This window comes from Lissotriton helveticus, chromosome 2_1 (assembly GCF_964261635.1).
Source record: "Lissotriton helveticus chromosome 2_1, aLisHel1.1, whole genome shotgun sequence".
Taxonomy (NCBI): Eukaryota; Metazoa; Chordata; class Amphibia; order Caudata; family Salamandridae; genus Lissotriton; species Lissotriton helveticus.
The window spans coordinates 822829125-822852662 of NC_136059.1; the positions used below are offsets into that span (position 1 = coordinate 822829125).

General features: G+C 44.1%; 1 protein-coding gene across 4 annotated transcripts in view; it reads right to left on the reverse strand.

Moving 5' to 3' along the window:
• DTWD2 (DTW motif tRNA-uridine aminocarboxypropyltransferase 2) overlaps positions 1-23538 on the reverse strand; it is a 734040-nt gene that overhangs the window by 316834 nt on the left and 393668 nt on the right. For all 4 annotated transcript variants that reach the window (XM_078677369.1, XM_078677367.1, XM_078677368.1 and 1 more), the window contains one exon: positions 2917-3011. In XM_078677369.1, coding sequence (XP_078533495.1) covers positions 2917-3011 — 95 coding nt within the window. The remainder of the gene's footprint in view (positions 1-2916; positions 3012-23538) is intronic.

Sequence of the window (23538 nt, forward strand, 5' to 3'; positions counted from 1 at the left end):
CTCGTTATACTGACGACTTCTAAGACCACTGTACTAGCTGCAGCTAATAAATACCATCTCTACGCCAGACGAAGAGTCCGTGTCTCTGTATTTGACAAGGCAGGTGCATCCCGGGGATTTCAGGCGTACCCTGCGCCGCCGGGCCTTAAGGCTACGGTTCTCCAGCAGGAGCAGCTGGGAGGGAAGAGGGAGCCAATGGGGGCGGGGCCGCAGGGACGCAGCGGCGGGAACGGGCGGGAGGAGAAAAACAAGCCTAAGGCAAGGCAACAGGCGAACGGAAAAGCAGAAAAACATAGGCAATACGGTCACAAATGCAAGCGGTCACTGTGGCACAATACAGGTGGTCACAGAAGGATACTGGGGGTACAAAACAAGTGGCAACAACAAACAAAAACAAACCTAAGGCCCACTGGCCACCAGGGATGAGGCGCAGGTGGAAGCCTGCGGGTGGAGGCGGGCCTCGAACACCCACAGAACGAGTCAGCAGCGGGGGCACAGGAACACAGGCGCAGTCAGGTGGAGCTGCACGGCGTGGGGAGCGACCTGCCTGAAGACAGGGTCAAGGGTCGTAATAGTCCGGCGCTGTCCTAGCTGCACAAATTGCAGCATATGGAATAATGTAGCACTCGCATATTTGTGCCTACTTTTTCAATCTAAACAGGGTCACTGAGCTATGCAGCAGTGGAGGAGTCAATACTGTGACAATATTAACATAACTATGCGGCAAGAAAAGGCAAATTATGCGACATACTGCATCATAGTCTAAAGCGGTAATATTTCGTTTTTTTGTCATTTTAACAACTATTACTACTGTTTGGTAAAAAGGGCACTCCAATAATATGAGTTTATCACTTGAATACAGTAATTAGGAACTCAACGTTGAACAGTTAACCCTTGCAAGAGTCAGCTGTAGAATCATCTGGTGCACTTCTTGTTTAGTAACTTTTCATCCTTATGAACGAGACACAAAATGTGTTTATGGAGATTCAGGAAATTATGCAGCCGATGGTGGGCTGTGTGACGAACGCTGCAAATTTGTAATTATGCAGAGATGGCCATGGCCACAGTATCACATAGCTCCAGTGACAATGGAAATAAAATTAAAACATATAGTAAAATAAAACAATGCTTTCCAAGGGTTATGAAGCTCTGTAAACTGTCCCTAATTTTTTATTAAAGTGAACAAGGTTAGATGTGTCACGAAAGAACAGAATACGGAAGACTTTGCCCAACATAATACCAAGAACCAGCGCCTGGCCCTCCCAGAATCTAACAAGCATTGGCATAGCCAAAAGGTCTCGCCTTTGGGACCTTATAAGTATTTTGCCAGACCTATTGGCTTTGCCAGACTCTTTTTTTTACCCTATGGTCACAGGTTTGAAATCTGATGGGCTGATCAGCTTTTCATCCCTCCGAGGTCGATAAAACAAATATCATTAACATCTGTTATCTATCAAGCACACTAAAGGTCTCCTCATCAATGGATGTGAGTGCTATAAATACGCCTGTTAAATGTAAAGATAGAGATAAGACCAAAGAAAAAGAGTTGTTCTCATGCTTAAGAAATCTTGGAATATATTCTTAAAACCATTGAATAATCAAAGAAGATGGGGAGAAGGAGGTAAAACATAGAAACAGTACAAAGAAATATTTTCTGCAGTTTTATTTTTCGTAGAGAAGGGGTTGAGTGCGCCTTATCTGAAGACACCAAAACACACGAATCCGACGGAACTAAACATTCCATCTATTAGTGCAGGGAGCTCATATCAGTCAATGCTATTTTATCAATGCGAACTCTTGATCATCTCTTCTTCAACGAAACCCGTGCCCCCATGTCAACACAAAAGTATTCATGTCCAAACACCCTCATCCCTTACCCTTGTAGTATCCACAGCTACTCCACTATGTTTCTGCAGGCTGCTCTAAGGCCGAGGAAGCCGGCTCCATGCTAATGGAAATAAGACCCGTATACCATAATATGAATTCTTCATACATCCAAAAATTAACCAATTTGTCCATCGAAGCAGCCATATTTAGGTGTTACAGCATGCTCTCTGTAGAAGTATATTTACTGATCACCTTGTCATTAGGAGGACAACTCCACTCCAAGCTGAAGAGGAGGACCCATAATGTGGGGAAGGGCAATTAACAGGGTTTAATGCCAGACAGCACGTGAGCAATGAGGCTGTCAAATCAATTGCTGTCTCAACTCTCTCCAAATACATGTATAAACAGGGCTATACGAACATAATACATCATGGAATCGCAGCAAAAAATAGTTTTGAGCGTGCCAGCATTCCTAAAGTCTGAGCCAATCACAGCATTCAATTTGGCGTGCTGACAGGCGTTACTAGCTAAATCAATGATCCACATTTCATCAACCTGTTAATAAAGAAAGACAAAGTCAATTGAGCGTGCTGATTATCCTTAGAGGAACTTGCTTCTAATTAGAATTTATATACCCAACACCCTGAACAGTTCACCATTAAAACATTAACAGACCGTAAAAACCAAGCAGTTCCAACAGCCACATATAGATAACGTATTTCTGTCAACAGCTCCACAGCTTTCATCCTATGGACAACACCATATTTAAACAAGCATTGGCATAGCCAATAGGTCTCGCCTTTGGGACCTTATAAGTGTTTACCCATGCAACAGTTGATGTTGTTGCACTAAGGATATTGTGCTGCATAGCTAAATACTTATAAGGTCCCAAAGGCGAGACCTATTGGCTATGCCAATGCTTGTTAAAATTCCTCTGAACATGTCTGTAATCTCTGTCAAAGAGCTTTCTCTGTTACCACTCCTACAAACCCTAACTAAATTCTAAATGAATAAAGCACTTGTTAATGAAGTTTGCTACAATAAGTGTTCAACAGCATGAAAGAATTAACACTAAACTTGTCAACTTACCTGTCTTCATTAAAACGTCGACCAATGAAGACCTTACACTTGTCTTGAGGGAGGCAGGCAGCTAGAAGAGGAACGGTTCGCAACACTCTGCTTTCCTTCCATTACAAATGAAAAAAATAATGGTTCAGGCCCCCAAAAAATACATCTAATTTATAAAATCCGTAAAACAGCAAACATGTGCACACAACACGGAAAATTGCAACATTTACAAATAATAATTTAATCAATAATGTGGAAATGGAAAATACAAATTTCTAAATAAATGCCTTACGTGGTGGTAAACCAAAAATTAGCAACAAAGCATTTCTACTACGTCATAAACTGAATTATAACAAGACTTCATTTATCATAATGTTAAAAAAAAGACAAACAGGGCTTTTACAAAAGGGAGTTGAAGAAACCTACAATTCATTTTGACGATCCCAACAACTGCTTGGAAAATGCTCCTGGGAGTTGAAGAAACCTACAATTCATTTTGACGATCCCAACAACTGCTTGGAAAATGCTCCTAGAATTTGTAAAGGTTGAAATGAATTAAGTAAAAGGAAGCATCTAAACGAAAATGGAGAAAAAACAAACAATGGCAAATACAATTGGCTCGACTTCAGAAGGTGACTTGTTGGCTTTGACAATTATATTAGTTTGCATTAGCACTGTTATGCCATGTTTAACAGCCAAGTTGGAACAGTAAAAGCCAAACTTTCGGCTGGCAAGATGCGTCACAACCAAAGAATACTCATGAGTCGCACAAGCTCATGTATTTCATCACGATGCACCAGTGGACAGCTTGGATTTACACTCTCTGTCATAGCCAATGCCTATGCCTGAACGAAAACGAAAAAGAAAAAAGTGTGTCGGAGAATAACAAAGTTAAGCGAGCAGCTCAGTAAACAGTAGCTTCGGGGTCAAACAAAAAGGGAAATAAAATATTTTACAAAATGGGGAGTAGGACAGGAACGGCAGGCAAGCCCCGGATGACTTGTGTGGTGGAATTAAGAATGACAAGAAAGTGTGGGGAAGTCCTCATACAAAAAAGGATAAACATTGTACAATGAATGAACAGAAATGCGTAGTAACTACTTTTATTAAGTAGTTCACGTATGCAAAATGCCGAAAGGCGATGCCTAAAGACAGCAGAACCACAATAGTTAATGGCTGAACGGAACTGTCCAAAAGCCCCTTTAATAAAGTATAAGTGTTTGTGTATGTTGTGTTATGTGGTGTGTGTCGTGTATTGTGCGGTCTCGTCACATAGCTGGTCGGTCATCTGAAGTTGAGATTCCCTGAAACACTAAATGAAAGATGCGTAAATGAAAGTTCATAACTCTTGTTATGTAAAAATAGATGCAGAGAACCAGAATTTAACTTCAAATATATAAATATATTTTCCACATATTTTTTATCAAGAGCATACTTTTATTCACAAGAGAAAAAGCATACGAGTACTGGTATAACTAGTCACTATGGAGCCACCTATAATCCACAGACTTTTTACAATACATTTATTATGTTCTAGTTCTTCTAAGAGCTGTAATTTTGATTTCTTGCTGTTGATAACATTTTGCTTAGGATTAAAGAAAATCCTTTCTAAATCTTGCATCAATGTTTGATCAAATATTTCCCAACACTTTCTTACGGGCAGGTGCATCTGATATACTCTTTCAACGTGGGATTTTAATTAATCGTTAACATGAACTTTGGGCTGTTCATTCTGTATGAAAAATTCATTCCATTTTACAGCAGACCTTTGCTACAAATTTAGTTGAGTCACTTGTTGGTGTAAAGTAAGACCTGGGTGTGAAGGGTCCTAATGAAGCTCATAATTATGCCAGCTTTTCAAGAAAATTATGTTTTTAACCCCCTTTGCTGCTAGGCCTCTCCCCCCGTGCTAAGCCTTTTTAACGCTATTTGGGGTAGTTTGCACTAAGGCCCCTGTAGCTTTTTGTCCACATGAGGTATCTACGCCAAATTGGCGTGCTTTTCGTCCAATATCTTGAGGATTCTAAAGGTACCCAGGGTTTGTGGATTCCCCTGGAGGGACCCAGAAATTGGCCAAAATACAGCTAATGTTAGTTTTTTTCAGAAAAATGGGAATACATTGCTACAGAAGAAAGTGTATTTTTTCCCCTGCAAAAGTATCAATAAAGGGTTTGTGGTGCCAAATTCACCATCTTCCCAGCTTTCTGAAACAGAAGGACTTTTGACAGAAAACCAAACTTTTCTACACAGTTTTGCCATTTTACTATTTTTTGTGCGTTCAACCTCCTTCCAGTTGGTGGTATAAAGGGTGTGAAAGCAATAATGGATCCCGGAAGACTATACATTTCTGAAAAATTTACATAATTCTGATTTCAGCAAGGGGTCAATGTGTAGATCCTTCAGAGTTTTTCTATAGAAACCAACAATTGAAATAAAAAAAATTTAAATTGAGTTGAAAAAAACAGCTATTTGTGCCAACGTTTTCATCTGTAACTTCTTCTACGTATAGGAGATTTTTGAAAGCGATATACTGTTACGTCCATTGGACCCTTCTGGTTGCGGGGATATATATCTAGAACCAGTGGGTTCACCAAGAACCCAAGGTACCAATTTTATCGGGAGACTTGGGGGAATGCTGGGTGGGTGGAAGTTTGGGTCTCCCAACAGATTCCAGAACATTCCATCACAGAAATGTGAGGAAAATGTGTTTTCGTTTTTTTTTTTAGAAATCACCACATCCTGCATGCCCCTGGATGACTAGTTTTCAAAAAATGTATAGGTTGCTAGGTTTCCTTAATTGCCGGCATATGGGTTGCTCGTTTGTTATACGTTATGGGGTGCCCACTGTGGTGGCAATGTTTTCAAAGGTGATTACTGGTCAGCACACAAGTTGATTTTGTACATATACTGCGCAAGCTGCAAGCGAGGTCTTTGCTGTTACATGTCCAGAGAAAGGCCGGTCCTCCTGTTGCATTCTATTGAGGATGGACAATATGTTTGCGGTCTGTTACATCAACACTTTGCAAAAAGGTTTAACGTATGTACCAACTACTAATACAACAAGATTGGAATTAGAAGTTAGCTTTTTTAAACTAACCAGAAAAATCAAACTAAGACTTTTTTTGAAAATAAAATCCAACTAAAAGAACAAGCAAAAGAAGATCAATTAAGAGGATTGACAACACGAAGCAGCTACATGCCACCAATAGGGCATAAAACTATAGACCTATTTGAAAATTTAGTAAAATCGGATTTGTCTAAACTGAATTACACCAAGAATCCCAGAAAATCCAATTTAACACAAAAAGAAAGGGGAATCCTCAAATCGATAGCGGAAAATCCTAACATAATCTGCCAAAAAGCAGATAAAGGAGGAGCTACAGTTATTATGAACGCTACACACTATGAACAAGCAGTAGAAACTCATCTAGCAGACACTACCACTTACATGAAATTGGAAACTAATCCGAGGGATGAATTCTGTAAACATCTAACCTTTATTATAGATCAAGCTTACAGTAATGGAACTATTGATGATCGTACAAAAAAACTTTTGTTGCCACAACATCCAAAAAGTCCAACCATATATATGGTACCTAAAATTCATAAGGATCTGAAAAATCCACTGTTTAGACCTATAGTGTCCAATGTAGAAAGTATGCACCAACCGGTGGGACAATTCATAGACAAGTATCTACAACCCAGTGTAACACAGATAAAAACATTTGTTAAGGATACAACGGACCTGCTAAATAAATTACAAAAAGTGCATACAACCAATGAAGAGCGATTGATATTATGCACTATGGATGTGAGGGCTCTTTATACCTCTATACCACACAATAAAAGAATAGAAGCAGTTGAAAACGCACTCTTGCAATCGGATTTAAATATTGATATGCAGGTGTTTATAATGCAACTACTGGAATTCACGTTACACTACAGCTACTTTAAATGGAAGGAACAGTACTTTCAACAACCTACTTGTACAAGCATGGGATATTCGGCAGCTCTGGCCTATGCAAATCTGTTTATGTCACAGTTTGAAAAGGAACATATACTAACTCAAGAACCATGGAAAAAACATGTTAAAATGCTTTCACGTTTCATTGACGATCTTTTCCTAATATGGGATGGTCCCACATTAACATTAACCCAAGCCATAAATGAACTAAACCTAAGAGACGAACGCATCCAATTTACATGGGAAATACAGAAGACAACGATAAACTTGTTGGATATAGAAATCACAAAAACATCGCAAGGATTTGTAACAGATCTTTTTTTCGACAGAAACAATGTATTGCATTACAAAAGTTTTCACCAGGAAAGTTTAAAAAATCATTTACCTTTTTCTCAAATGATCAGAGTAAAACGTATAGTGTCGACACCTACACGAGCAGCTGTACACATCGTTGAAATGGAAAATAGATTCAAGGAAAGGGGGTACCCAATGAAAACACTGGCAGTATCCAAACAAAGATGTGAACAAAAGACAAGAGAACAACTACTCATTCAAAGTAAAAAAACATCAAAAACCAGAATGGTAATAGTATCTAAATACTCTACTAAAAGCAAAGCATTTAAAAATATCATAGTGAGACATTGGCAAATACTAACACAAGAAACAGATTTCAACAATGGTTTTGTGGAAAAGCCCATATTTGCTTATCAAAGAGCGAAAAACCTAGGAGAAATACTTAAAATCAACAAGACACAGGACACGAAAGAATATGATGGAACAAAGCCATGTTATAATTGTAATAATTGTAACAACATAATTAGAGGAATAACCATAACACACCCCAGGAAAGGAAACATTATCAAATTGAAGGTATCGGCTACATGTGGTACGAAAAATGTAATTTATCTATTGAAGTGCCCGTGTGGCTATGGATATGTTGGAAAGACAGCAAGAAAAATAAAAACAAGAATAAATGAACACAAATCAAACATAAGGAATAAAACAATAAAATCGAACGTTTGCAGCCACTTTATGGAAAAATCGCATACTGTGAGTCAATTGCATTTTGTAATTTTGGAGGAGGTCCGGGACATTGATGGAATAGACATGAATTTACAGTTATTGAAAAGGGAGAATTTTGGGATTTATTTCCTTGAGGCCCTCAAACCACACGGAATGAATGACAGGGTAGAATTTAATTGTTATCTTTAATAATCATGGACATTCTTGTTTCCCTATTAGGAGGTATAATCAATTGAAGCTAAAAACATTTTACCATACATATAACCTTTTTCAGTTTATTAAGTGTTACACACATATCGTGATCATATAATTAAATACACGTATGAGACATAGAAGAACATATCCACATTTTTAGGGCGAGGCCTCCGCCCACGTAAGTGGGAGGAGTTTCGAGATCCTAATGTTAAAGAAGAGAAAAAAAAAGTATCTCCTAGGGCTTTGGCGAGACAAATTCCACACATTCTTTAGTGTGTTCTGTCATCTGGCCAGTGATTCGTCTTCGTTGTGTTGTCGTTTTAATAGGCTTGAAGTGATAGGGTAAATGTAGTTTTGTTCCGCCATCTTGGGCATTTTTCGTTCGTGCTCGCGCAAAGAAGTACATTAATTATAATTAGGAGCTGTCAGGGTGCCTCCGTAAGTGAATCCAGATGGCCGGGCGCGTTCACCATTCAGCAGCGCTCAGCGCGCAGCTGCTGCATGCCAGGCCGGGAATCCGGAGTACATTCAAGCCTTTAGTAAGCTTTCCATCCAATATACAACTGCAGTGCGCCGTATTAGATGGTAAGACTCGGTTACTACTCAAGACAACTGAGCTTTATTTGAAGTAGCCACTGGACTTTAACTGTGAAACTTCTACCATTGGCTACAGGGGCTTCGTTTCCCACAGGGTAAGATAAAATATCCTGGCTATTAATTTTTGAGTGTGGACCGTTCGGTGTTGCGTCTTTTAATACACCCTTTAAACTCCCATGCTGTCTCCCTGCCTCCATGACGCCCCCTCTAGCATCTTTTGGTAGAGCCCAGTCAGCTCTCGTGCGCCGTGCCTAGACGCAGAGCTCCCATGTGCCAGTCACTCAGATCAGCAGGTTCCTCATATTAGGATGATTAATGACTGTTAATGCTGCGATTTCTTCCTGGCAGGGGAGGGGCACGGGCGGTGGGCAGGCAAAAGCCCCCATCTTTGGGGTTTGGTAAGGAGGAGGTTCCCCGCCCCCTCCTGGAGCCGCTCAGACTCAGCAGCAGCTTACTCCAGGAGTGTCCCTTTCATGTCGCTGCTGCTGGAGCCTGCAAACAGCCATCCACCAGAGCCCCCTCCCTCCGCCTGCGCTCCCTCCCTCCAGCTACAGAGACGCATACCGCAAGGCACAGCAATACTGTGTTCAGAAATGCACACTCTCAGGGGCTAGGTTCTCACCCTCTGACGAGAGTGATTGTAGCGGGGTGGGGGCATTATTATTTTGGGGCAGTGCTATAATTGGTAAAAAAGAGACAGAGAGGCCAAATTCACTCAGTAGCTATCCCTTATACACCTAAACACTTGTATTATCAGACTTTGTTACGTGTTCCACAACCTACGTTTGTTAATTTAATTAATTTTATTCTCTCTAAACCATTCACGTCCATGGTATACTATCTCAGGGGGATTTGCGGGGCAAGGAACAAGGCAAGACAACTCAGCAAGTTAAGCGCTTGTTGGTGACATTTAATGTGACATATACATAAAAAAGAATCTAATGTGACCTGTAGGTGACAACGTGGTAGAGACCTACTCAGCCGTTCAACGCTGTTTTTTAAAGTTCTTAAAAGGTACCACTGCAGTATGACGCGCTATGTACAAAAATAGCCATTGTGATTGTACATGTGCAATGAAAGCGAGGGCTCACAAAGGAACCCAGTAACCATATCAAGACTACATTTCTAGGGCCTCAGAATTGAGTGTTATTTTTCGTACCCAATAATTAACGAGATCTTGTGGTATACTATTTATCGAATGAAATACATAATGCCATTTGCGAGTTTCCCTATTGAAATGGGGAATAACACTCAGCTCGTGTCCCACATTTCAGCAAATTCCACATCCTACCCCCTACGAAGCATTTTTCACCCAGTAAATTTCAGCAGGTTTAAACCGATTGTCTGATTTTTCTGACACACTCATAATTCTGACACCCATTGCAAACCATCATTTATGTGGGTTTCAGAAGTTTCTGAGACATTTATATGTGCGGGCTTTGTGCCCATTACCATGCCTTACATGGTATGGGGACAAAAAGATGCCGGTAGGGGGGGCCCCGCTGGGATATACGGAACTTCCACCCGCCTTTCACAATTCCAATCCCAAACACAAGTGCACAAGTTCTTGCTGCTGAATTTTGAAAAGGCACGTGAAGTGGGAATCAGAGTGCAGAATCAGAGTGTAGTTTGAGAGTGCAGAATGCAGTTTGAGAGTTGAGACTGCAGTTTGAGAGTGCAGTTTGAGAGTTGAGAGTGCAGATTGAGAGTGCAGAGTGCAGTTTGAGAGTGCAGTATGAGAGTGCAGTATGAGAGTTGAGAGTGCAGATTGAGAGTGCAGTTTGAGAGTGCAGATTGAGAGTGCATTTTGAGAGTGCAGAATCAGAGTGCAGATTGCAGTTTGAGAGTGCAGTTTGAGAGTGCAGAGTGCAGTTTGAGAGTGGAGAGTGCAGATTGAGAGTGCAGATTGAGAGTGCATTTTTAGAGTGCAGTTTGAGAGTGCAGAGTGGCAGTGAGTGCAGACTGAGTGCAGAGTGACAGCGAGTGCAGACTGAGTGCAGAGTGACAGTGAGTGCAGACTGAGTGCAGAGTGACAGTGAGTGCAGAGTGACAGTGAGTGCAGAGTGACAGTGAGTGCAGAGTGACAGTGAGTGCAGAGTGAGTGCAGAGTGAGTGCAGAGTGAGTGCAGAGTGGCAGTGAGTGCAGAGTGGCAGTGAGTGCAGAGTGACAGTGAGTGCAGAGTGGCAGTGAGTGCAGAGTGGCAGTGAGTGCAGAGTGGCAGTGAGTGCAGAGTGGCAGTGAGTGCAGAGTGGCAGTGAGTGCAGAGTGACAGTGAGTGCAGAGTGACAGTGAGTGCAGAGTGACAGTGAGTGCAGAGTGACTGTAGAGTGAGTGCAGAGTGAGTGCAGAGTGACAGTGAGTGCAGAGTGAGTGCAGAGTGACAGTGAGTGCAGAGTGACTGTAGAGTGCAGAGTGACTGTAGAGTGCAGAGTGACTGTAGAGTGCAGAGTGACTGTAGAGTGCAGAGTGACTGTAGAGTGCAGAGTGACTGTAGAGTGCAGAGTGACAGTGAGTGCAGAGTGGCAGTGAGTGCAGAGTGACAGTGAGTGCAGAGTGACAGTGAGTGCAGAGTGACAGTGAGTGCAGAGTGACAGTGAGTGCAGAGTGACAGTGAGTGCAGAGTGACAGTGAGTGCAGAGTGACAGTGAGTGCAGAGTGACTGTAGAGTGAGTGCAGAGTGAGTGCAGAGTGGCAGTGAGTGCAGAGTGGCAGTGAGTGCAGAGTGGCAGTGAGTGCAGAGTGACAATGAGTGCAGAGTGACAGTGAGTGCAGAGTGACAGTGAGTGCAGAGTGACAGTGAGTGCAGAGTGACAGTGAGTGCAGACTGACAGTGAGTGCAGAGTGACAGTGAGTGCAGAGTGACTGTAGAGTGAGTGCAGAGTGAGTGCAGAGTGACAGTGAGTGCAGAGTGAGTGCAGAGTGACAGTGAGTGCAGAGTGACAGTAGAGTGCAGAGTGACTGTAGAGTGCAGAGTGACTGTAGAGTGCAGAGTGACTGTAGAGTGCAGAGTGACTGTAGAGTGCAGAGTGACTGTAGAGTGCAGAGTGACAGTGAGTGCAGAGTGACAGTGAGTGCAGAGTGACAGTGAGTGCAGAGTGACAGTGAGTGCAGAGTGGCAGTGAGTGCAGAGTGACAGTGAGTGCAGAGTGACAGTGAGTGCAGAGTGACAGCAGAGTGACAGTGAGTGCAGAGTGACAGTGAGTGCAGAGTGACAGCCGAGTGACAGTGAGTGCAGAGTGACAGTGAGTGCAGAGTGACAGAAGAGTGACAGTGAGTGCAGAGTGACAGTGAGTGCAGAGTGACAGCAGAGTGACAGTGAGTGCAGAGTGACAGTGAGGGCATAGTGACAGTGAGGGCATAGTGACAGTGAGTGCAGAGTGACAGTGAGTGCAGAGTGACAGTGAGTGCAGAGTGACAGCAGAGTGACATTGAGTGCAGAGTGACAGTGAGTGCAGAGTGACAGCAGAGTGACAGTGAGTGCAGAGTGAGAGTGAGTGCAGAGTGACAGTGAGTGCAGAGTGACAGTGAGTGCAGAGTGACAGTGAGTGCAGAGTGACAGTGAGTGCAGAGTGACAGTGAGTGCAGAGTGACTGCAGAGACAGTGTGTCAGGGTGCACATTGTGTGAGTGTGCAGAATGAGTGTGCAGGGTAAACAGTGTGTGACTATGCAGGGTGACATTGGGAGTGTGCGGGTGAGCAGTGTGTGAATGTGAAGGGGCAGTGTGTGAGTGTGCAGAAAACACCACACACACATACACCACACACACATAACGCACACACAAACCACACACCTCAGTCTCTCAACACCACACACTTGTCACCTCTCAACACAACACACTCACCACCACACTCACTCCCCAGGCTCACCCCCACAGACTCACCACCACACACTCACCAGCACACAGAAAACAACACACACAACAACACACCCCCAGCCGTCAATGAATGCTTTCACCATGCACAAACACCATCAACCATCATCCATCTGTGCACGCTTTTACCAAGCACACACCCACCAGCCGTCAGTGCACCCTTCCACCAGGCACACACACCTCCAGCCGGCAGTGCACTTTTCCACCAAGCAATCGCAGTATGGTACACTTTACTTTTAAACATATTCATATAAAGCACAGCATGCCACCATTGGTAAAATTACAATTCAACCAACATACTTCCACTACACACCACATGCACACACTCCATAACACATGGCAAAAAGACATTGGCATTTACAATGCCATTAGCTCAAACTCAAATAAATCCGAGCCCGATTGCATTTCTAATGCTTGTTACTTTTACTTTTATCTATTTTTATTCTTATTTTTATTTTTATCTCACGTTTATTTAACTAAATGCACCTTCAGTCGCCAACACTAACAGCAGAGTTTAAGCACCACTAAGATGGCGCCTAATACTTGAGTCCATTTCAGTGTCAATTGTGTGCGTAGGCACGTTTTGACCATCATAACGTTAACCCGACACGCTTGTATTCAAGTACGAGCCGGGAAGAAATACAAGATACTTTATCGAGATACAAACAGAAGGGAACACGCTGCCACACACAGTTGAAGTAAGACAGGGAGAATTTTTTTCCAAAATAAGGTCCCTGGGAGCATTGTAGCTATTAATTTTGTGATCACGCCAATTGTACTAGGATCTATAATAGAGGAGTATAACTACATACGATAAGCTAGCTATGAACCAGCAAGCGGTGATGAGATTAATGCATTGATTTAGATGTATTTAATACATAGAATGTCATATATACTGATTGGCTTGTGTATAAATGAATGTATATATAAGTGAATGCATTTTTTTGTGTTGTAGAAATAATTTCCCTGATGAAGGCTTTGTTATAAGCCGAAATGCATTGGAATAATTGAAAATAAGGGGATATGCATTATGAAAAGTGAAGAAAAAATGAAAAAGTAAATAAAGAAAAAGCAAAGAAAGAAAACGTAAACATTTACATAATCAAAAACAATGAACAGTATGGTGTAATATATGGCTGAATGGAATAAACCCTGATATAAAGGGACAAAGGCTAGTGACGGGGGGACGGTACCCCAATTGTAGGGGTACGCAATTTACGAGTTTTGATAGTGTATGACGGAATACACACTCCGGAGCACGCCACAGCTTTCAAACCGAAAAAGCACACAAGCTGTGCCAGTGGAACAAATCATATATAGGAGACATAAATATGCCTTTCCCCATTATCCCTGATCATGAGCCCTGCAGTCCAAATTAGGATACAGTTGGCGGAGACAATCTTTGTGATACCACTGTGGAGACTTCAAGTATTGTTTCCCGTTCTTCTGAACTATCTTGGGATTTTCCAATTCTTCTCCTCCAGGATCGGAAGATTCTGTTGAATTGTCGGGGACAACCTCACCAGCCAGTCATGGAAGGCTGTCTCCGTCTCAACATGTGGAGGATTTAAGGGGGTATTAATTGGTTCCAAGCATTTCGAGGCAAGCTTAAATTCTCATCCAAAGGGCAAAGGAATAGCTGATGTGTGGGGTGGGTTCTGGACCCAGCAGGGGATTGGTCTTATCCACAGTATGAATTTTCTTATGAACAAGTTGGCTTTTATCTGTGGTTTTATCTGCTATTTCAGTGTGGCATTTACCCCTTTGTGGGTAATTACCCATGGAAGGGGAATTTTCCACTGGGAAGAGCTCTTGCGGAGGAACATCCAATGGTTTACAAATTCAAGGGGATTAGTCTTCCCAGTCATGCAGCACCCAAATATTCCCTGTTATAGGAAGCAAACTTAGTTTTATACCTATTCTCCTCTTGGCCTACAAATAAGTTCCTCTCTAGAAAGGATATTTCAGCAAAGCTAGTAATTCTTCTATGTTTAGTCCATTGCGTACATGTCTCAGATGTAAGGACCTTGAATCGACTGGTAGAATGTTCATCGCAGGGAATGAACTTTGCAATCACAAAGAGGACTCAATCAAAAACCAGTTCAGTAACAAATCCCTCTTTTCTAAATTCTTCTAAACTCTATGATGTGAACTGTCTTAAGGCACAGAAGAACATGATGACAGAGGTACCGCCTGCCCGGTGTACAACAACTCTTGATTTTTATCAGGAAACCATTTGGAGTGCTCTTGTTTCCAATCAACCAATCAGGGGTTGTAAAGCATGGCAACTCATCGCGGGGGGGTGTAGGGGGGGGATCTACCTAAATTTGGTCAGTGACAGGGATTGTCTGAGGTGGAGAGGCAGGGTGTTCCAGGTCTGACCGGCGAGGTAGGAAACGGATCTTCCTCTGGTTGTAGTCTTGTGAATTCGAGGGACAGTGGCCAGGGCCAGCTGGGTGGAGCCGGGGTGTTGGTGGGTACATGGAATGAGAGGTGGTGGTTCATGTATGCTGGTCCTGCGTTGTGGAGGACTTTGCAGGCATGTGTGAGGAGTTTGAAAGTAATTATTTTGTTGACTGGGAGCCAGTGGAGTACTCTGAGGTGTTTTGTGATATGGCTGCGGCGGGGATGTCAAGGACAAATCTGGCTGTGGCATTTTGATCGTTCTATAGTTTCCTGAAGAGTATCAGGGGGACGCCAGCGTAGAGTGTGTTCCCGAAATTGAGTCTGCTGTTGATGAATGAGTGGGTGACCATTGTTCTGGAGATGAGAAGACTGTGTTAATCTGACAGTTACTAGTCAGAGAGGATTCCAGTATGATGACTAGGTTCTGTGCGGTGTCCGTGGGGGTGGGTGGGGTTTCCAATGCGGAGCGCCACCAGGAGTCGTCCCATGCTGAGGGAGTGGGTCCCAGGATGAGGACTTTGGTCTTGTCAGATATGAGTTTAAGGAAATTGTTTTTATCCAGGTGATAACAGCCTTTATACTGCTGTGGAAGTTGTTTCTGGCGGTTGTGGGTTCATTGGTGAGGGAGAAGATCCGTTGGGTGTCGTCGGTGTAGGATACGATGCTGAGTCCGTAGTTCCTAATATGTCGATGCCTCCTCATGGTTGTTTGGCGTGATCCTTGCGGGTGATCTTGTAGCCATCAGGAATGGCAGTGGAGATGTCCAGGCCAGAGTTGGGGTTTGTCCAGAATTCCGTATTTCCGTGAGGAAGGCGATGTCGGGAGAGACAGAGTTGAGGAGGTCCAAGATTTCAGTTGCGTGTTTGTGGAGGGAGCGCATGTTGAGGAGGATGCAGCTGAGCCGGTCAGGTCCGTTGCTGGTCAGTTGGGAGGCGGGAGGAGCTGGAGTGCGGAGGTGGGACCGGGTGCAGCTGTAGTTTCGATAGGTGAAGGGTCCATGGGAGACCTTCGGAGATCTGAGGTGGCAGGCGGCGTGGCATCCAGAGTTCAGGGTGAGCAGGGTGCTGGCATTGTATCGGTGGAGGGTGCAGGCCAGGCGCAGACATACTGGCCTTTGGCGCTGTCGCTATTAAGTAGTGTGCGGGAGGATTATACAGCTGGGAGGCAGGAAACACTGGGAGCAAGATAGTGGGACTAGAAGGGGCGAGCCACGGGTGGTCGCAGGGGCAAAGTGCAGCAAAAGGGCACAAGACGAAAAAGAGGAAAAAGTGCCAAAAGGGTGAAACGGACAGAAAGAAAAGGCAGAAAACACCAGAAAATAGCAGAAAAAGAAAGAGAAAGGGCAGTCCGCCAGCAGAGCAGAGATGCTTTACCACTAGACCACCAGGGATGTGGGAGAAAAGCAGTAAAAAGCAGAAAAAAATCAAAGAGAAAGGCAGAATAAAGCAAAGATAAAGAGAGACAGAGGGCAATCCAGCAGTAACGCTCTACCACCAGACCACCAGGGATGTGGGAGAAGAGCAGTAAAAGACAGGAAAAAGCAGAGAGAAAGGAAGAAAAAAGCCTGGAAAAAAAAGACAGAGGGCAATCTAGCAGCAGAGTAGAGACACTCTACCACTAGACTATCAGAGATGAGGCTCAGGCGGGTGCCGGTGGGTAAAGAAGGGCCTTGAACCATTAACCCGAGGGTCAGAAGATCAGCAGCAGGGAGTTCAGGGCAGCAGCTATCAGGCAAAGCTGTGGAAGGAAGGGAGCAGTCCACTAAATGGTCAGTGTAATGCACTACTTTAAGGTAGTGAGGATCTTCAGACGCTGTGAACTTCTTTATGCCAAACAAAATGATTGAATGTGATTTTCACTTTCCAACAGTTCCTAAGTGGGTACGCTAGGTTATGTTGGAAGCAGGTACATATACATTCAGCTTCGGGACCTCTATGCTAGAGGCATAATGGAATCTAAAGCTTTTTTTCTCAAAGTTAGGTTGGATGACATCATGGCCGTGGTTGATTAGTCAGATGAATCTGTCCTAAAACTATTTTATTTTAAGCTGTTTATGGAGGTAGCTACTCCAGTAGTGAGTAGACTCAGAAGCTTAATATTTTTCACCTCTACGGTACTGACATACGATGTAAAATTTCCTAACCATCGTGACAGAAAGTTTAAATTCTATTAGGGATTTGGGCAAGAATTATCCCACCTGGCTTCATAACAACCTTCCCTCACAGACGGATCTGTAAGTTCTACTTATTTATCTTGATAAATTGCGAAAGGATGGTGTAATTTTTACTGATATGTTTGTGTTTGTTTACATACATTTCTGTTGTGGTTCAGAAAGCTGTATTCTACACAGCATCTGCTCTGGAATAAGTGCATTCATTTTTGCTCTGTGCCATTTAGATGCAAGAAAAAAGGATCTCATGGAGGAAACTGCACTGATTATGGGCACTGGTGGCCCCAGAATGGTGGAAGATTTTAGGGGATTATACCCTTGGACTTCTGTCTGTATTTCTCAGTACTGCTTGTTTGGTAAATATAAAACTTTAATATGGTAAGTGGATTTTTTGAAGCTGAACTTGGAAATCAAAAGAGTTTATGCATTATCCTTGCCTCCGAGCCCTTAATTGAATTCAGACTTTCCGTCATGATGGCTAGGAAATTTTACATTCTCGTCTAGCATTCTTTAGAATGCATGCACGGAAAATAAACTGCAATCTATTGAAAACTATTGATAAAAATAATTTGGGAACCCTTTAGAAATCAGGGGTTCTGGTGACTTGAGGCCCCCCTCTCATCCTATCTTACTTCCAAGCAACACAACTCAGGGTCCTTGTGATAAGGGGAAAAAAAGAATCGATGAAACAATGGTGCTTTGTGGATCGTTTAATAGTGGGTACATCCCTTTGGCATGTTCCATGGTTGCGGAATTCGCAGAGAAGCTGGGGTTGTACTCCTTGTTTGCCACTAGAATTAGGTTAGCAAAATCGGTTAAGGTTGCTTTAAGGCAGGAATCTCCCTCTTTCACCTCACCATTTACTCCCATCTCATACAACTCAGACTTTGTGCCACCCTTAAATTCCTCACAATTCAAGATATGGCAAAAGGGGTAGAGTCTAATGGTTGGCTTCCGCTTTTCAAACTAGCAAATAATACCAGTTGGAGCGCTCAAGGGACTGTTCGGCCACCCACAGTCTGAATAGTTCACATACACCGAGCTTTGGCACTGGATCCTTCATGTGTTCATGAGGGAGAGGGCATCTGGACCACTCACAGGTTTAGAAAAAAAGCTAAAAGACGGTCCACATGCCAAAGACCTGATCTCAGTCCTCAATTGTTTTCTAATAGACTACCCTCAGGAGGATACAATGCTAGGTCAAAAAAGGTGGGGAAAAGAATTAGGTTATGAGATGATGCAGAAATAGGGGGAAAACTTTACCACAGAGCCCGTTCTTTTGCTTCAGATGTCTGACAGCACGAGACACACTATAAAATCTTGACTTACTGATACAGATCTTCAGAAAATGCTCTGAACTAGAGCACATTAAAAACAATGGGCACCTAATCTCCCAATAGGCTATTCAGGAGCTTGAAGGTCACAGGGGCTTATTCGAACAGCCAGGTCTTGAGGTCCAGGCGGTATTCCAGAAGTGAGATGATGGTCTCGAGATGCGTGGGTAGGCTGCTCCAGGTCTTGCTGCGATGTAGGAGAAGTAGTGTCCTCCACTTCCGCTTCTGTAGATGCAGGGAGTATGGGCAAGTGAAAGGGAGGCAGAGCATAGGCTTCTCGAGGGTTGGTGGCTGTTCAGGCCGTGGTTAATGTAGGAAGGTCCATGGTTGTGTAGAGCCTTGTGTGTGTGGGTCAGCAGCTTGAATTGGCATCTCTTCTGTACGGTGAGCCAATTCCGTTGCCTGAGGCGGGGTGTAATGTGGGTTCGTCAGGGAAGACAGAGGATGAGCCTGGCTGCGGCGTTCTGTGTGGTATGAAGTGTCTGCGGAAGGTATGCTGCGATTCCTACGTGGAGGGCATTGCCATAGTCCACTTGGCTGGTGATGAGGGCTTTGTCACAGTACGTCTCGTGTGCAAGGGTAGCCACTTGAAGACACTACGTAGCATACGCAGAGTGAGGAAGCAGGCGGAGGAGATGGCATTGATCTGTGCTTTCATGGTGAGCTTGTTGTCAATGGTGATTCTGAGGTTTCTTTCGCGGTTGGGGTTCTAAGTCTGGGTTTTTCCGGTGAGGAAGAAGGTGATCCATCTGAGCACGTCCCTTTGGATGCCGCTGTGGTGTTGACTAGGGTTGGTGAGTTTCTGGCCGATTCTTCGGTTTCCGAGGTTGCAGTTGTGGCCCGGGCATAGTTCTGTGGGAGCTCCCAAGTGAATGGATTCCATGGTGGTGGTGTCCTGGGTGGAGAGAATGCTCCAGTCAGTGTGTGGTCCATGCCGGTTACGGTGGTGGCGTATCTGTCAAGGAAGTCTGTAGGTGCTGGTTGGGGTTCAAAGTTTCTGTATATGGTTGTGATCTTGCTGTGCAAGAAGTGAGCAGGGTTGTGGCACAGCTCCTGTGAGGGTGTGATGTTGCTTTCGCTGGCAGCTGGGTTGGAGAATTCCTTAATGATGTTGAAAAGTTCCATGGTGTTGTCAGCACCGGTTTCAATGCATACGGCAATGGCTGTCTTCATTCTTGCCCTCAGCAGGCAGTAGTAGACGTTGAAGGAGGTCTTAAAGGCTGCCCTGTGGAGGTGTCCTTGCTAGTGCGCAATCTCCTCTGCAACTGTTTGCTGTCTAGTTTCGCTATTCTGAGTTCTTAGGTGTACCAACTAGCCTTTTAGAGGATTTTATCTGGATGTTGCTTGTGATAGGGACGATGCTGTCTGCATAATTGGTGATCCAGGTGTTGACATTTTTCACTCCCTGTTCAAGGTTGGTGTCGATAGCAGGGTTGGAGGTGTTGAGGCCATTTGCCCAGCGGGTCTCTGAGATTTCATTCTACCTCCGAAGTGGGTGTTGGTCATCTGGGGGGGGTGGGGGGGGGGGGGTTGAGGGGGGAAAAGAGATGCAGGGGCTGGAGATGCTAAAGTGAACGATGGAGTGATCGGTCCTTGTGAGTGCTGTGACATGGTTGTATTTGACGCAGTTGCCGGAGGTGAAAATTGGAGAAAGTGAGGGGCAACGGGCATGCTACTAAACCTTCTATGGTACTGCGCAAAACTGGGTAGATATTGGAAAAAAGCTCTTTACTAAGCTAGACAGGGTGTTTGAAACTAGGATCCAGAGAGATCCTGTGGTCATACTGTAAAGTTGGCCCTATGCCTCACAAAGATCTTCAAAATCACTCTGAGGCAAATAACTAGCTATGGCCATGGTTGCAGCAATTCAATGTGTGCTTATACTATGTGGGAAAAATACTCAATGTATGCTCTCTTCGTGGACAGCTCAGATCTGGGTAAAGTTGCCAATGGAAAAAATAGCCTTAGCAGTAGAATACAAACGGTTATTGTTTCAAGTGAGTTGGGAACCATTTTTTCAACTTCTTTCTCATGATTTCAGGGAACTCACATCCCTTTGATAACTGAAGGAAATCAAACTCAACCCCGGGGACTTATCAAAACTCCTTCCAAGGCAGAGATCTTTAAATCTCCTGAACCTATGCCTTTCTACCCAGGTCTCTTTCCATGGGGCCCTGAAAAAGGAACAACGAAGCTATCCCCCAAGACTAACACCAAGTAAAGGGTGACGCTGGGATTTGGTGGGGGATAAGGGAAGTTGATTGTTTTCCTCTGTGTTGATTGTAAGGACATTCAGCCTTTCATTTGATCCTCACTAACCAGATGGTTGTAGGCATGCTCATGTATATTGACTACATAAATAAACGCACAAATCAAACTATAGTTGAATTTGGTGGTTCTTCTTTTACCTATATTTGAAAACTACTATCCTAGCACACATTAAATATTTAGTAATTAAAGGACTTATCAGAACAAAAAGTGCATTTTATTCATTTATTCGGACTGGGTAGAAAAGGTTGCATCCAAGAGTACGGAAACTCAAAACGGTCTACTGTCTGTGGGGCATTTTCAAAATACTGTTTGGGCCTGTGGTTTAGAATCAGAAAATTGCTCACACTCTAATGATCACTAAAATATCAGTTGGAAGCAGGCAGCGTGGATTACTTCGGTCTTCATGATGTGGACACGGTTCTGTCATACAGAACACACACTCTGACTCCAACAGGGATTTACTGATTGTACTACACTCTACCTACAGCAGATCTTGAAGGGATTTGACGACTAAACAATTGTAGAGCATACTGTAGAGTTTGGGCTCACATAAACGCTTTCCAAGCCCTCAAGTGTGAAATGCACTACTTATAGCCCTGCAATGATGCTTGAGCTGTAGAGACGGTCTTTATTAAACAGCTGAGCAATATGAATACATAAACAATTCAAAAATATAAGTACTTTGTGGGGACTTCTGTCCGACTGTATGTCAGTTAATGTAAGGCACTGATGTTTCTCTTCTTATTGTTTCCCCTTAGCGTGTAACTGAATTTGCAATCTCCTTCTGTACTGCATTTACAATGGTGCGCAAACTTTGACAAGAGAGGCACAGAAACTGTTCAGCTGCTATTTAAAACTTCACCCCAACGACTTCAGTATCCGATCCGTAAAATATCTGCACTTTGGCATGCAAATCATTGTGTTTAACCCTTAGTATGTTTCTTTTACAAGTCACACTTGAAGAGCAAACAGGACACTAAGACAGGTTTAACTTTCTTTTTAAATACCAACTTAAATAAGTGCAAAGGGCAAAGTATACTTGTACTTTTTAGCGTAAGCACATTTTCATCACCAATGAAATGCAGTACAAACAGTGGTAACAGTGGACATGATGGATGAAGTGTAGAAGAGGGCCCCTTTTTGCATAGTTACCCCTCACGTTTTGCCTGACATCTTATGCAACCTGACTTGATGTGCCCTGGATCCCTGCCAGTCAGGTTTTCAGGGCCTGTGTTCTTTCCCAAAACTGTACCTTTGTACCCACAATTGACACATCTCTGGCCACAGGTAAGCCCCTTGTAAAAAGGTACCATGGGTACCAAGGACACTGTGACCAGGGAAGGCCTCTAAGGGCTGCAGCCCCTATTGTGCCACCCTTAGAGGCCCTGTACCTTAACACGCACACACTGCCATTGCAGGCTGAGTGTCTTTGTGCAGAGAAAAGTGAAGAATCGATGTGCCATGCCTGCAACCCACTGCCTGAGGCCTAGGTAAGCCACCCGTCTAGCAGGGTGCACTAGCCCTCAGGTGAGGGTACAGTGGCATGAGCCCTGTACCCCGGCCTACAGTGGGTATGTCCATTCTTAGACATTGTAAGTGTAGTTAAGCCATGAAGAGTATATAGTCTGGGAGTTGGTCATTACAAACTCCACAGCCCCATATTGGCTTAACTAAAACCTGGGAAGTTTGGTAGCAAACTTTTCAGCACATTAAACCCACACTGATGCCAATGTGGTATTTAATGTAAAATGCACTCAGAGGCATCTCAGAGATGCCCCTGAAAAACAGCCAGCCCTGGTGTGGCTCCTGAACGGCTGCCTGCCATTTGCCACCACAAGACAGGTTTCTAGACCCCTTGGTAGGGAGCCTCCGCTCTCTGGGTCCAGAAACAAGGCCCATCCTGGGCAGAGGTGTCATGCATCCTCCCCCAGGATGGGCTGGGTCCACAAAGGGAAAGCTTCAAAGGCTGGCCGCCTTTGTAAGCTGTCCCTGCCTTTTGCTGCCCCCAGCGACTGGCTTCCACCGGTTTGGCCCCCCACTTTGGGCGGGAGAATCAGCCGGAAAACCAAGCAAGGAAGAGAGGTGTGCCCACCTTTGCCAACCCCACCCCTCAGGAGGCTAGGTGAAACACACATTTCAGTCCTCTCCATCTTGAAAATGAGGGTACCCAGCCAATTAGGGAGAGGCTCATGCACCCCTCCCACTGGAGGGTGGCATAATGGGGGTGTACCCACCTCAAGGAAGGGGCCCATTGGTCCCGGCCTGCACACCCCTTTTAACGCCCTTAAATTTTGTATTATGGGGCAATCCTGAACCTTGCCTCCTCAGATTCAAGGAAGAAAGAAGAAGGACAGAAGAGCTGTGCTGACCTAGGAAGAAGAGGACACCTACTGCTTTGGCTACAGCTCTACCGGCCTGTACCGACATCAGCCTGCCTACAGTGAGAATCCCAGAGACTCAAGCAGCCAGCAGCCCCCAGAGCACAGAGGACCTACCCTGTGACCATCTTTAAGACTATGTCTCCCGTGAGCATAGAATTTATCAAACCAAGACTCACTTGCAGAATCTGGATCGAGGCAGTTCAGCGATTTTGCACCACTCTGCACCGACGCCCATGGCCCGAGTTTGAGTGGCCCAACCGCAAGCCAACGCCTGCAGCCTCAACCTGAAGTGTCCCCCCCGACCGTGACCGGAGTCGGTAAGAAGAACCCAACAGCAAAAGACACACCTGCACCTAACCAACGGTGTAAGGCCTCCCCAAGAATCCAACTTACCTCTCCAGCCAGTGGTCACCTTCAGGAATCCTCCCT